Source organism: Limulus polyphemus, unplaced genomic scaffold, assembly GCF_000517525.1.
Source record: "Limulus polyphemus unplaced genomic scaffold, Limulus_polyphemus-2.1.2 Scaffold294, whole genome shotgun sequence".
In the NCBI taxonomy this organism is placed as follows: Eukaryota; Metazoa; Arthropoda; class Merostomata; order Xiphosura; family Limulidae; genus Limulus; species Limulus polyphemus.
The window spans coordinates 220,672-236,523 of NW_013665904.1; the positions used below are offsets into that span (position 1 = coordinate 220,672).

The 15,852-nt window shown below is 31.3% G+C and overlaps 1 protein-coding gene across 1 annotated transcript in view; it reads left to right on the plus strand.

The window, feature by feature from the left end:
• LOC106457128 (NAD(P) transhydrogenase, mitochondrial-like) overlaps positions 1-14,491 on the plus strand; it is a 71,716-nt gene extending 57,225 nt beyond the window's left edge. The window contains exons 13-15 of the mRNA XM_013916514.2: positions 9,082-9,346; positions 11,035-11,246; positions 12,446-14,491. Of these exons, the coding sequence (XP_013771968.1) occupies positions 9,082-9,346; positions 11,035-11,246; positions 12,446-12,595 (627 nt within the window). The 3' untranslated portion in view covers positions 12,596-14,491. The remainder of the gene's footprint in view (positions 1-9,081; positions 9,347-11,034; positions 11,247-12,445) is intronic.
• The last annotated feature ends 1,361 nt before the right edge of the window (positions 14,492-15,852 follow it).

Here is a 15,852-nt window from a genome sequence, read left to right on the forward strand (position 1 = left end):
TTAGGGAAGGCTAGCGCAGATAGCCCTCGTGTAGCTTTGCGCGAAATTCAAAAACAAACAAACCTTTCAAGCGCAAGCCATGGAACCTATTAAAATATAAATGGAATCACTGACTCACAAACGTTTAGATATCATGGACAGCATACTTCTACAATATATATAAAGAAAACTGAAAAACAATTAAACTTAATATGTTCAAGTGGATATGTAACATGGAATGATCAAGATGAAGTAGTGATTAATGGAAGCTCTCTCCTGAACAGTAGCATAATCGAACTGATCATTGATGTATTACGGAAACGAAGGAATTTCAACCCTACTGGATGGAAGGAACTTGCAGAAAAATTATCAGATACGAATATCTCACAAGATGTTGTTGGAAATGTAGACAGATGGTCGTATATGAAGCATGAAAATCATACTGTTAAAAGACCCAAACGTACTCTATCTACATGGGCCCATTTTTTAATAAATGAATGTTGTATTACCTAATCATTTGTATCTTGATTGTCGTCATGGACTGTTGTCAACTGCTGAATCCTGTTAATATTATCAGTCATCTAAAGTTCAACTTTTCCTGCTGTAAAGGACAGATTATAACTATCGCTACAGACAGTAAACCAAGTGGAAGAAGTTGGTTCAAATTAGTCAGACGTAGCAAATCATATCTAGTAGGAATAAAACTCTACAATCTATTTATTATAATAGTTCACATCCTGTTAGTTACGGTGATGTACAGGATTTATATAGGTCAGTAAAATTATTAGGTAAACTCTTCAGTCTAAATCAGGTCAAGGACTGGTTAAGACATCAAGATACATATACACTACACAAACCTGTAAGATATAGATTTTCGAGAAACAGAATGATTGTTTCTTGTATTGATGAATAGTGGCAAGCTGATTTAGTAGATCCATCTAACTTAAGTCACACTAGCAATCATTTTAAGTATTTGCTGACTTGTATTGACGTGTCTTCTAAATATGCATGGGTTTTTCCACTCAAAATAAAAAAGGAGTGACAATCATAAAAGCTTTCAAACAAATCATAAAACAAGGTCATAAACCTTGTAAACTTCTAACCAATGCTGGAACAAAGTTTACTAATCGACTGTTTCAACATTATCTCAAAGAACAAGAAATTAACTTCTTTACTAAGCATAATCAAACAAAAGCATCTATAGTGAAATGTTTTAATCATATTCTTAAAACTAAAATATGGCGCTATTTTACTCAGCTCAGTGTTGAAAGATTTAGTCAGTGCCTATAATAGCTCGTATCACCACAGTATTAAAATAAAACTGATAGATGTTAATCACTCTAATCAGACTGCAGTGTGAAAAACACTCTACAAACCACATACAAAAGCTAAATTTCGATTCCTAGTGGGTGATGAAGTTTGAATTAGTAAAGCAAAACGTTAGTTTAAGAAAGGATATATGCTTGGATGGACAGATGAAGTAATTACAATTCACAAGATATTGGAGAGAATTCTCTCAGTGTACAAACTGCAAGACTATCTCGGAGAAAAATTAGGTGGAACATTCTACAAATCTGAATTGCAATGTGTTATCAAGTCCTCGAACGATCTTTATGCAGCAGAGAAAATACTACGTGAATGAGGAAGGTGTAAAAATAAACTATTTCGTTAAATGGAAAGGATATCCCGAAAAATTTAATAGCTGGATCCCTCCAGTCAGTCTGAATCGACTGCCATTAATAAATGTTATGTATAATTCTGTTTCCCATTATTCGACATGGATCAGTTATATGTGATGTTACCCAGCAATACTTCTATGAACTATTTTGCCAACAATAACTTAAATAATTATATCACACATCTTCCGACATCTATTAACCTCGAGGACTCGTGGGAAGTGGCTTTGGCTGAACTACAGTATCCACATAGCAACATCCTTATGCCTATAAGGGGTACATAGAAACACCACTGAGTTATAATGGAGAAGACAGTAGAAGCTATTTGACTATGTCTATGTGGGTAAAGGATAGGGTCTGTAATTTGGACAATCTCGACTTTAACGATGGAGATAATGATGAAATCAAAGAACAATACTTAAATACCCGAGGTAGTCAAACTGTCGATGAGATCGCCATTTACATTCAGAAATCATTTTGCAAAACGAGTTCTTGCCAAATTATGTTACTTTAAAACTACTCCTCATATGAAATAAAGATGCATTTGTCTTATGTTGAGTGATGAATCAGACTTCAAAGTTGTTCTATTTACGTTAGAAAAGTAAAAAATCAGTCCTTCAGTCATTCTGTCACATGGAACAGCCTTTCAGAAAGGAACTATTAAATATCCTTTGAAGTATATAGAGTGCAAATTATTTTCAATTCCTCGTGGAAACTTACAAGCATCTACTGATAAATCATCTTCAATTAAAGTATCTGCACGTCTTGTTGATAATAATGGATCTTGGCAGAAAAGTCTATACAATTTAAAAATTCACAGTGTCAGTTTAGTGACAATCAATGTGGACAGAAAATAAATTCCTGCTCGACCTTTACAACCCAATTTTGATGCTGAGCTGTATGAAGGAAGCTATGAAACATTATTTAGTAGAACTGGAAAACAGTTTCAAGATCACGAAATTGACACAGGATATGACGAATATTCGGAAGGATATACACTCTTTATATTTGATCTTACACCCAACCTATCAGCTGGTGATTCACATTTTAACATGGTGAAACAGGGAAATCTATGAATAGAAATACGATTTGGTAAAGCATTACTTAACTCTATAAATTTTCTGGCCTATGCAGAAATTCAGTCCATTTTATAAATTGTCCAGTCCAGAAACATCATCAATGATACCTAAAAAGTAATGAACACTGTATAGATTTATTCTACATTCTTACAAAATTTGTATACAAGAAAGAAAGTTGGAGGTGTGCTTGCCAATGATAAACAACCTAACTATGCACAAAACAAATGTACATCGTTAACTTGGATCCAAGCCATAAACCTAGAAGTCACTGGGTCTGTGTCTACTTTGATCGAAATGGGAAAGAAGAATATTTTAATCCCCTTGGCTTTCCTCCACGAACTCACAGCATAAGAAAATTTCTCAAGAACTGTTGAACATGGACTTACAATAAAAAGGTTGTGCAAGGACCTTATTCGACAGTGTGTGGACAATACTGTATATATTATAGCTATTACAGATGTAAACGTGTATCCAGACAAAAATTATTGTCCAAATATGTATCTAATAAAGATATAAATGATGTATTTATTCATAATTTTGTCACAGAGTGATTTAATGTAAAAATGCATTTACTAGATGTACCTTTTTATGTAGATCAAATATCAAAATCCTTTTTGTACAGAAATTAATAAATTGAAGACTTTGTCAGAGTGATTTATGTTATTTAAAAGATATTAATCTTTTTATATCACAATAAACTTGTTTTTAGATCACATGTTGAAACAAAAAAGATATCATTAAAATATTTTTTATTTGTTATACTGTTAAAGAACACACTTTTACAGAGAAAGTTAAATAGCTCTTGAAAAAAGTTCACCATTTTCAACAAAATCAATAGTATTTAAATTCCTGTACATTTAGTGTACTAGCTCTATCTGGAAACACATATAATATAACGTCTTTATCCACTTGAGTCAAAGCAGTCTTCAGATATAGCCAGATACCTTCATCATGATTCAACATCACACATGTATGAGCAGCTTGACTGAAATCATCGATTTGGCAAGCCCAGCAATTATTCTTTCTATATTTTTGTATGAAAGGAGATATATGTTCAGTATCTACTTCGATTAAGAATTTTTTTAACATTATCATTAATTTATCTTGTCAAAATGGGGTCACGCCCTCGGGCGGTATATGTTTAGATGTCACGTCGTGTCATGTAAGAAGATTTTCAAAGGTTTTTATTGCATGTTTAATTATCTTAAGGTATGTTACTATGTGCACATTGCTAGATGGTATAATATTATTATATCAACGTATTAAAACAACCTAGCAACGTGCCCCTAGTGTTGATGATGTATCCATATGAATGAGATACAAATTAGGTCAATACCCTCAACACATCACGATCTTATTGAAATTGGGTCATGTTTACTTCCGCTGCTAGATGACCATCTTAACTACTGCCAGTGAATGGTGTTGACTAGCTACCTTCACTTTATTAGTTTATCAGTTCAAATTTTGGGATGGCTAACACAGCTCTTTTGTAGCTTTATGCAAATATCCAAAACAAACAATTGTTTATTCTGAAACAAAAATTTTCGAATTAGTAAGCAGATAATTTTGGTAATGGTCATTATTTCTATGTTTAAATATTAACTGTATATAATTGAGAAATGCTTTATGGTAATCAATGTTTGAGCTGTATACTTAATGAGCTTTTGCTCAAGCATAAAATTCACTAAATATCCTGCTCGGTATCACCATGCAGATTGAAGCTTCAAACAAAACAGATACCTCTTTGAACGAGTTTGAAATTTTGTATACTACTAAATCTTTTTTTTTTAATGATTACCATAAGCTTGCAGAAGAAAATGACAATCAGGCCTGGCCACCATGGCAATAAGACATCTGGAGATGAAACCAACTAGAGCAGAACCTGTAGAAACCTAACTTCATTGTTGATTACAGTCACTAATTGTAAATGGCTTTAGAGTCCACTAAATAATGAAATCGACCACTCAAAGTTGGAAAAGAAAGCGTTTTCCACGAGTCTAGTGATATTTAGGACAGCTGAGAGCCTTGCAGGATTAAAAGGTGGCCTGTTAAAACTGCCAAAGGCTGCTTAGAAACCAGAGGTGGAGTAGGATTATGAAACATTGTGCATGTACCAACAATATGTCACCCTGTTAATCATGAATGCAAATACGTGTTATTATGAATACTGGAGCTTCCAAGAAGAAATGGCGGTGTCAGTGCTATTGGCTAAGACGATTAATATGGGTAGTTGTATTGGCTGTCATCTACCAATAGCATCAATGTAAAGCAGGTTAACTGGCTAACATTCAAGAGCACTGGAAAGGAGGACCTGTATTATTTATTCAACTGTTGTAGGTAAACAATTGTTTCGAATAACTCGACATGTGAACAACTGGTGCAGTGCCTGAAGCTGAGTTTGGGTGGTCCAATGCTCAATTCTATAAAAACCTTGGTGAAAGAAACAGCTTGGTAATTGGGACAGTAATAAACATGTGTGCCAGTATTTTGATTTTGTGAAGTTTAAGGCTAAAAATAGCATAGAGTCCACAAAAACGTGGTCACTTATGATGGGCATACCCCAAAAAGGCATTAGCAAATTCTGAAATATTTGCTAATGAGTTCCTAAATAGGGTTTTGAATAAGCCCATTTCATAGATGTCAGGGACATTTCATCCTTGTATGAAGCCATTTCTGTTGCAATGAGCCTCAAAGGGGTCACAGTGGACAAGTTGTCAGGGAATTATAAGCCAACAGCAGTGGCTGAAGCTCAAAATGCTTGGTCCTTAGCTCCAATGCTACAAATATAGCCAAGTGTTGTGAGTGCTGTGGTGTAAGAGCATTTGTTACCAGTAGTTAGACAGAATTTTTAGGCCCTTTAATCATATACGCACCATTTCTGATGTCATGTTTGACAGATAGCCCCTGCATGAGATAGATGGAGTTACATTTTAACAATAGACTGCTTTGCTACTGGATAAAGAACTGTTTATATCATACCATTCAATAAGAGTTTTTCTTCCAGCCAGCTTCCAGGAAAGTTAATATCAAGCTATAGCTGTTCCAGCTACTTTAAACTAATAAAGTATCGATTGGTTCTGGCCACTTACTCAGAAGAACACAGCAGTTTACTTGTGTTTAAAGGTGTGTTTGTTAGTTATGAACCTCTGAACTGGGCATGACTTACTATATGCTCGTAAAGATACATATGCATATGATTGAGTTTCTTGTAAACACTGGTGATAGCCACAAATTTGCTAGAACTGACAATGTATCAAATACTCTGAATAGAGCCACTTCTCTAGCCAGTCAGTACTGACAGTGTTTTGGTTGACAGGGATAAATTAGAGGTGAATGACGTTCCTCTCAAATTTGATATTTCTTGTAGAATGAAGATAATTTTCCTTACATTGATATTAAGCAGTGGTACCTTAGGCCTATATTTATTTGCTGTTAGTGACCAACGATCTAAAAATGCGGTTACTCAAAAGTTTTATTAAAGCTGCCCAAAACAATTGTTGTTGCTTTGTTTCACGTAAATATTTAGTACGAAATGGTTGAGAATGAAATGGAGCTGAAATATCACGAATCCCGCTTCCTGTGTTCAATAGACCCAAATCTGTAAAATGAAATTATAAGTTCTATAACTCTGAATATAATAAGTTAATATTCATGACCTTGTGCATGCTTTTAGTATATAAATGAAAGCTGTTATCAAGAAAAAAAAAAGACTTTTTATGCAATATTTGTACTGAAACTTAGATCTTGAATTTCACCAACTTTGCCTAGACCAAAAATAACAACAACAACAAAAAAAAATTGAAAGATGATTTTCAGGCTAAGAATAAAAATAATTTTATTCAACATACAGTTTTCCTTCTAGGACCTTCTAAATAAATCCCAATATGTTTAAACAGAAATATATAACAAGAAATTTGAAAATATACTTAAAAATAAATATTGGTAGTACTTTCTGTTTGTTTTTCAGCAAAGCCACATTGGGTCATCTGCTGTATCCACTGTGTGAAATCGAACCCCGGATTTTAGCTTACTGCTGCCCCACTGGGGAACAATACTTTCTGTATGATCCGTTTGTCCTAATGTACCAGCTGCTCCCTAGGCCTAATCCTGATAGTTCCTCATAAATACTGGATTCGAAAAATAACTTCTCTAGTTTTAAAAATGTGACTTAGAACATACAACAACATATCAGTTTCTAGAACAATATTCTAAAACTACCAGCAATTTCTCACGATTCTACTTCAATTATAACTAGCTCAAAAAATTAATTTCCCTCTTGCATTTATACTTTGAACTTGATTCTTCAAGAAATGTTTTTATTTATTCCGATGTTTCAGCTTACGCTTTTTTCAAGGGTCTTTTAGCATTACAGGTTACAAATTTGATTCTTAAATGACAGTAACCGTTTGGCAACATTACAAGTTATTTGTACGCAAAATATCAGATTTATTTTAGTATGTCTTAAGGTTTTTAAGTAAGGTTTTTCTGGTGCCTTTTTTCTTTTCGCAGGTTGCCTATTCAACATGCAAAGTAATTTTCATTTTAAGATTGAAAAGTACTTTTATGAATCAGAAAATTTTCAAATTTCACGTGCAAAATCTTTATAATGTCCAGATAGTTATCAAATGTTTCTTAAGAAAAACTTTATATTTTATCTGTTATTTTTAGTAATGAATCTCCGTATGGGTTCAGTAGATTTGACAGATATTGTAACCACCATAAAAAATTACGAAATAAATATAAACTATGCCTCTTCCATTCTAGAATGAACACATTTTATAACATGAAAACATCAGTGTTTAAACTAAATAGCTTAAATCTCATAACTCTATACAAATATATATATTTATTATTTTTATTCTATTGTCCTTTCAGCTTGTCAATATTGGTAATTTGAGTTTTTAATTCGTACGAAACTATAGACTGAGTATTTTGACTTCACAAACATCTAATTTGAACCAGTGCTGCATTTAACATACCACGTGACATACAAAAAATCAATGTTTATCTGTGTTTTTAATATTTACTTTTCAATTAAGAAATTGAGTATTGTATAGCACTAAAATGTGAATTATAATCTACAGTTTCATTCCAAACTTGTTCATATAAATTCATGAAATAGTAGTTCAATAAAATTTTGAATGAGAGTCAACAAACGAGATGATATGGCCTTTCACCTGTGACCTAGAATGTAAAATAAGAAGATATTTACTAAGATATTGCTAACATAATAAATCGAACATAGTGGCACCCTGCTCACCTCTTTCCATTTTTGGAAATGCTCCCTTATAAACACACTTCTATATATGACATGAATAACCAATCAAAAGCTCAGAATGTCCCCCTATTGGTTTCCTAAGCCTTTCTAATTTACCTAGCATCATTTCTGTCTTTTAAATCAAGATTTCAATGAGGTACGCTGTGTCTTTAGTCTGCTTGAAATTTCATATTTTTTTTTAGACCCAAATGCAGCTCAGTTACTACGTTTGATAAGTTATAGTAGAATTCTGTGGTATTGATGTAGTAATTTATGATTTTTTAGCTATTCAAAAGTATATATAAAAACCTAAAAAATATTTTCTTTCATGTCCTCCAAGTACAAAATTTTTAAAGACTTAGCAACCTACATCAAGCAGCAACTGAATTAAAAGGTTGTAACTGGAAGAGATAATTGTTTGCTTTACTTCTTTATTTACTGTTCTACGTTTTAGGAAAACTAACTTGAAGAACTTATTTCAAAATAGCAATAATCTATATAATGATTTAAATGTGACTGTATTTTACAAAATACTAGTTGACTAAAACAGTAAATTGGTAAAACTAGTGCATAAACTTGAAATATTATTATAATTGATACTTGAAACTGTTGATACTTGGTGAAACTCCATAGTTACAGAATTGAGGAATTGTACATTTCACAAATACATCATTTATTACGATCATGGTTTTGCCAGTAAAGGCATCATCAGGTACAGACTGAAATGTTTTGTAGCAGGATTTATATATATATGTTTGATCATGATTAATTTCAACATTAGCGTGTAAGTTGGGCAGAATGTAATATGTATTTGTATATTGACATTAAATCAATGAAAAATATTATCTTTTATGTAATTGATTGTTTTTTTATGTTGACTTTATGTGTTAACTTTTTTTTAATCTTTCTTCCAGCATTTATTTAATCATTAACAGTCTACAGAAACATAGATTCCTGATACGCAGAAATTATACTGCTCAAAGAAAGAGTATCATTATCATGTTTATTTTTTATTATTATTGTTGTTTTACCAATTTCTTCTGTTTATTAGGTACAAAGCATGAAGTATGTTTATATTTGTTCTATTAAGGCTATGAATAGGTCTCTACCTAATGTGATCCTTGGTGGCTATGGTACATCTAGCACTGGTACAGGTAAACCGATGGCTGTGACAGGAACTCACACTGAGGTCAACATTGATCAGACTGTTCAGCTGATCCAAGAAGCTAAAAACATCATCATTACACCTGGCTATGGTTTATGTGTTGCTAAAGCTCAATATCCTATTGCCGAGATGATTAGTGTTTTGAAAGAGAAGGGAAAAAATGTAAGATTTGGCATCCATCCAGTAGCAGGTAGGCTCTATTAGTGTTCTTTATAATATCTTATATTCTAAATTGTTTATAAGACTTCAAATTAATAATATGCTTTACATTACTTCATTTGCACCAGAAATTTAGCCTTTATTAAAAATTTTCAGAACTTTCGTTTTTTTTAAATCAGTTTTCTCACCAACTTATTTGGTGATGTGGATCTTGGAAATCAAGTTTTATTAGGTGGAAAACTATATTTTCTTACATAGTTTTCATTAGAAATATTCTTCTCACTTTAAAATGATCAGTAATTCAACATAATTCGTATTAAAAAATGTGCTTATCATCTTGAGTATCAGGGATTGAACAATTCATTTGAAACTGCATATGCAGTTGTGTACAAAGAGTATGGATGAAAATTAGTTTAAAATATAAAAACTGTCATGTCCTAAATAGTTTTATCTTGGCTGTCGAGGAGTTAAGTTTGTTTTCAAAATGTTAAGCAAATACTTTTATGTATTTAATTAAGGGATATTAGAACTTACAAATTGTCATTTTGTTACACAAAGGGCAAAAGCCTAGTGATATTACATGTTTGAACTGTGAGTCTAAGAATTCATAGTTTGTGACTTTTTTTTTTTTTCATGTATCTGTTCCTGTATAAGTCATGCTGCATGAGCTATTATGATCATATTTTACACAGTATATAAAACTTCAAAATAATATATATTATTTAATTTTGCATATGTAAGGAGATATTCTGAATTTTTTAAGAAAACTTGCATAAATGTGTTTTCAGCCTCTTAAAAAGTGCAGAAATATGTTTTCAATCTGTACAGAAGTTAAAAGTATATATATTCTTAATTTGTAACAATGTTTAGAAGATATGTTCTTATTCTATAAAAATGTTTAAAGGATGTATTCTCATTCTGTATAAAAGTTTGCAAAAGCTATGCTGTCTTTTGTATAAAGGTTTCAGGGATATATGGTAATGGTATTAAAATTGTAATGTAGGCTATAAATTCAAACATAGTATTTGACAGGCAAAAGCTTTCAGTCATGATATACCTAAATTCATAAGAAATGAGTAACAGATATTCAGATTTATATTCTTTTATATAAGACAGAAAATTAATAATTTCATTGTGTTATAAAAAGCTCAGTCTTTGTAGTAAAAAATAATAATTTATTTAATGTTTCTTGTATGAAGTACAATTTATACTGAAATATGAAGCTTTCTAAGCAATATGTTTTTGCTTAAATAAGTGACTTCTAGATCTCCAATTATGTGGCTTGTTTACTTAAAAACTATGAATGATTAATATTAGTAGTTTCTTATTATTTTTTATTCACTACCATGTACAGTATATTTTATAGATCTCTATTCTGCCATTAGTCTTAGACCAAAGATTTCTTGATATTTGATACTAGAACTTTAGTTCAGGTAGCCACTTGACCACAATATAAAAATTATTACAATGAATGATGAAATTAAAGTTTATTTCCTCAATAGATACTTCAGCTTAATGATGAAGGTTATTTATTAATTTGTGAAGCACATTAAGTGCTTCTTACTGGTATTGTCTGGATCATTCATGACCATAAATTGAACAAGGGTAAAGTTTATATAATATTTTTTGGATAATCAGGTTTTCTAGTGTTTTGAAAATTAAGAACTCTAAGCCTTTTTCTTTAAATTTATATTAAACACTTGAAATCATATACAATAGGTCGTATGCCTGGTCAGTTAAATGTCTTGCTTGCCGAGGCTGGAGTACCATATGACATTGTGCTAGAAATGGACGAGATCAATGATGATTTCCCTGAAACTGATTTGGTCCTTGTAATTGGAGCCAATGATACAGTGAACTCAGCTGCAGAAGAAGATCCAAACTCTATAATTGCTGGTATGCCAGTTCTTCGAGTTTGGTTATCCAAACAAGTAAGTTTTTCAATCGTACTGTTTCATTTTTTTATTAGCCTTACATTATTTATCATAATAGGAAGAAATTTGTGTATTGTATATTATGTTTTGAATGATGTGATACAGTAATTACCTAATGGATATTATTTGAACGAATTAACTCTGGAATTACTGATGAGCTACTATATAGACCCCATCAACCTTTCAAACACACTTTTCTAAATTATATCTGCACACAATTGCTTATGGATTTTGTACTTTGTTGATTACAGGGCTCTGAACAACACATGAGAAAAAAAAAAAGAATACAAAGTGAAATACCATGAGTATTGCATTTAATCCCATTGGGATATTCTGTTTATTTCAACTTTTTTCTTTTGGCTAGTTCTTTATGTTAAGTGTTATAACAGGCAAGAGCAAAATTCCTTAATATGATGCAGTATGTGGAATGGACCACTAGGGAATGGTATAAAAACAAATCTGTAACATTGAGGGTTAAAAATTCAATGGATTCTTGTGTTTTTTTTTTCTTTGAATAATACAGTAGTTTCTTCTGTGAATGTTTTTGTTATTTTTTATATAGCAATCAGTGATTTTTATTTGGAGTTTTGCAATAGTTTCTGTTACATCTAGGAAAAAAATACTTGTATAAATATGATGTCTCTCCATTCAGTGCTTCTTAAAGCTTATCTTGGATTGTAAACCATTTTCAATTTGTATGTGTCAGAATCACTGACAGAGGTTCTGATTTTATTCACGTTGCCACCTAGTTCTTGGACCTAATTACTAAACTTGTAGCAAAATATTATACATTTGTATAAACCTGTGTGTTGTGTTTTATAAACTGATTAAAGTTCATCTTTACTGATGAGCTACTATATAGACCCCATCAACCTTTTAAACACACCTTTCTAAATTATATCTGCACAAAATTGCTTATGGATTTGGTACTTTGTTGATTACAGGGCTCTGAACAACACACGAAATAAACAAAATATCTCAATGGGATTAAATGCAATACTCATGGTATTTCACTTTGTATTCTTTTTTTCTCATGTGTTTTTCAGTTGCCCTGTAATCAACAAAGTACCAACTCCATAATCATGTTGGTGACTTAACTGTAAGAAGTTGATGTATTTTGAAAACTTTGTATTAGAGGGAAAACAAAGTACACATTTTAATATTTTAAATATATATATTTTTTATCTATCCAATAGGTTATTGTCATGAAAAGAACCTTGGGTGTTGGATATGCAGCTGTGGACAACCCCATTTTCTACAAACCAAACACTTCAATGTTGTTGGGAGATGCAAAGAAAACGTGTGATGCACTACTAGCCAATGTCCTCAAATCTTATGAATCTTGAGAATTATTAGTTTGTTAAAATCCTTGACATTTTGACTGTTTATTGTATGGTAGAATGAAAGATGGAAATAGTTTTTATATACAACTCAAAATAGATGATCTGCAATTTTATATTCAAGTACTTGGATGTGTAGGATTTACATTTATATCTCAGACAGCATCAAGATCACCAGAAGAAATTTTGTATTGAGTTTTATGGTGTACCTGTAGAAAACCTTACTTCAGTTATGTAAAATTTTTGAAATAATAGGTTACTTATTAGCTATTTTGAGTTTTTTTTTCCTTTATAGAATATTCTATATGTTCAGAATTTTTCAAAAAGGTGCCTTTGTAATCAAAACATGCCAGCCTAAATTTCTTTAGGATCCAAGTTTTAGTTCTTGTAGTATGAAAATCAAACCAATGTTGCTATTATATGATAAAAACTATGATTCACTATTCATCTGTTAGTTTTCTAATTAGTAGTCTGTCATGTTCTGTTAGGGACAAAGTTTAAAAAATGTTTTATGTTAAAAAATTCCTTTTAAATTGTCAGATAAATAAATTACATCTATTGTTGTTTTTTTCTCTTCTAGGTATATGTATTACTTTTTATAGGAACCTTTTTTTTTTTTAGAGAGTATGCAAAAAACATAACTAATGTATAGGTATATAAACAAGTCATTGCCTAAGGTAACGAATGTAACAACAGTTACTTTTGGACGTTTTTATTAACACATCTATTGGAGTACAACCTTAAAACATATTGGAAATTTTCCCATGATGGTGTACAAAAATGTACTTATACCAGACAAGTAAGTTTAATTAGATTTTTTTTAAACTTCTTGAAATTCCTCTTTAATTCTTAAAATTGGAAGAAGAATTTTTAACATTTACTTCACTGGTGATTAATGTCACAGCAAATAATTTAAACTTAAAGAAAATAAAGGTACAATATTTTCCTTGAAAATTTTTAGCCCTACGTTTGTCATTAAGGAATAGCAACATGTACATGTCTTACAAATATTTGGATATATATGTCATATGCACACACACACACACATACTATTTTCAAAATGCAATAAAATATTAGAAATAATATTTTGAATGATTGAGGAAGAAAGATATTTGGAGTATTATTTCTTTATAAAATCAAAATAACAAGACACATTTGTTCAAAGAAATCTTCACGAAAAATGATAGATTAACAGTAACTTTATCAAAACATTAAGGAAACTTAAATATTCCTTCATAGATTTAACATTCTTTAGTTTTTTATAAGTTTTCCTTTCAAAGTAAAATAACTTTTATATAAAAATTGTTGAACAACTTTTGTATACTACCACAGATTGTACCAAAAGTAGGATAATTACCACATTGAAGCAAAGCTAGTTTTATAGTTTTTTGTTTTATCTTTTGCCAATTTTTGTTATGTTTTACCATGTGTGAAGTAAAAAAAGTTATTTTTTGGGTTATATTAGCTATTGTAATTTAATTATTTTGTACACCAAATATTTTATTAGAAAATTTAAGAAACTGTGGATGAGTTAATTATTACATTGGGTTTCAAATTTAATACTTGTTTCTATGTTCTTAAAAACTGGTACCTTTCAGATTGTAAACAGCAGTTTGTAAACTGAATACATCTATGGTCACCTTGAGTATGTATATAAAGCTTCAGAGAAGATTTGGCTAGATAAAAATACTTGAATAGTATTAGATAAGAAGTCAGTGTTAAGTTTTACTGTTGACCTCATTATCTTTAGAAACTCAACCGTTTTTACAGCCATGAGTTGTATGAATATCTTTAAAAGATGAATTAATTCTGCTGTACTCGCAGATTCATGGTTACATGGCTAGGACAAGTAGTTACTAGAATGTGGTTCTTTAGGTAAATAAAGTAAATATTGGAATATTTGAAGTGCATTGCTTTGGCTTTAATATTAAGAAATCTGAAATGCTCAAACTAGACAGTGAAAACTATGATGAGTGTTAGGAACTTATACTAAGTAACATTGCATGCTATAACAGACTGTATACTAAATTTCAAATAACTGTGCATTTGGCAAATTACCAACTAAGTCTAGGAAATGAAGGTGAAATTTTAGGAAGTTTAATTTTAATGGAATTATTTATCATTGAAACGTTTGTTCAAAATAAGATAAGTAAACTGACTGACACTTTATTAAAATCTCTAACTAATATTGAATTGGACCACATCTTTCCTGGATTTGGAATTGACTACACAAGCTTTCAAAAGATGTCTTGTTCGATTGTAACTCATTCATTGAGGAGTATGGTTTGCAGTTGTTTTACAGATGTTGTAAAAGGATTATAGAAACAAATGGAACATTTAATATTTAGATCATCATACAGATGCTTAATCAGATTGAGACCTACAACTGTGCTAGCCAAGGAAGATGGCTGAAGCTACTTGTAGCTTTCAGACCATTATTGAACAATACATTATTATCATCATCTTGAAAGATCCCTTATCTGTGCAGTAGAAATGGAACATTGTGAGAGGACTTGAACAGTGACAATACTTAGATACATTGTGGTCATACAAAGGATTTAAAGGAACCAACCCCTGACACAAGAATATTTCTATACTATTGCATCACTACCATCAGTTTGTATTGTTGGGACATACAGTACTGTGCAAAAATGTTAGGACAAGAGAATATTTTGCAATTCTTTCCATTTTATGGGACTAATTCTTCCATGCTATTACAGAATGTAAATTTTAACACTATGTTAATGCTTCACTAATCCATGTTTATAATTGAATGAGCCAGGGTGAGAATACTTATCATTCTTTAGAATTCCTATATAATTGTACCAAGGGCATATTGCAAGGATTCTGCTTGAATGAACATACTGATCAAATTTAGGGCCTGAAATAACTGTCATGGTACCCCCTGCTGTGTCTTAAATATATAGAAAGAAACTAGCATATGGTACCAGTATATGGTAGGAGAAATCAATTTAATAGCATTCCACAAATAACCCTTGATATAAACAGTGTTTAACACTATATATTAAGTTTTATTATCATGCCAAAGCCCAAAAAGAAGAGAATTGTCAGTAGAGCAGAGGTTTCCATAAATGCCTTACGTGATGCTGGTTGAACTCTGACAAATTGCTGCAGTCTTGAAGCACTATCCAAACATTGTCAAGTACACCCTAGATAGTGAGACCGAGACAGGTAAATTTGAAAATAGGAAAGGAAGAGGCAGAACACTTAAACCCAATGATACTGATTTTAAGCATCTTCGT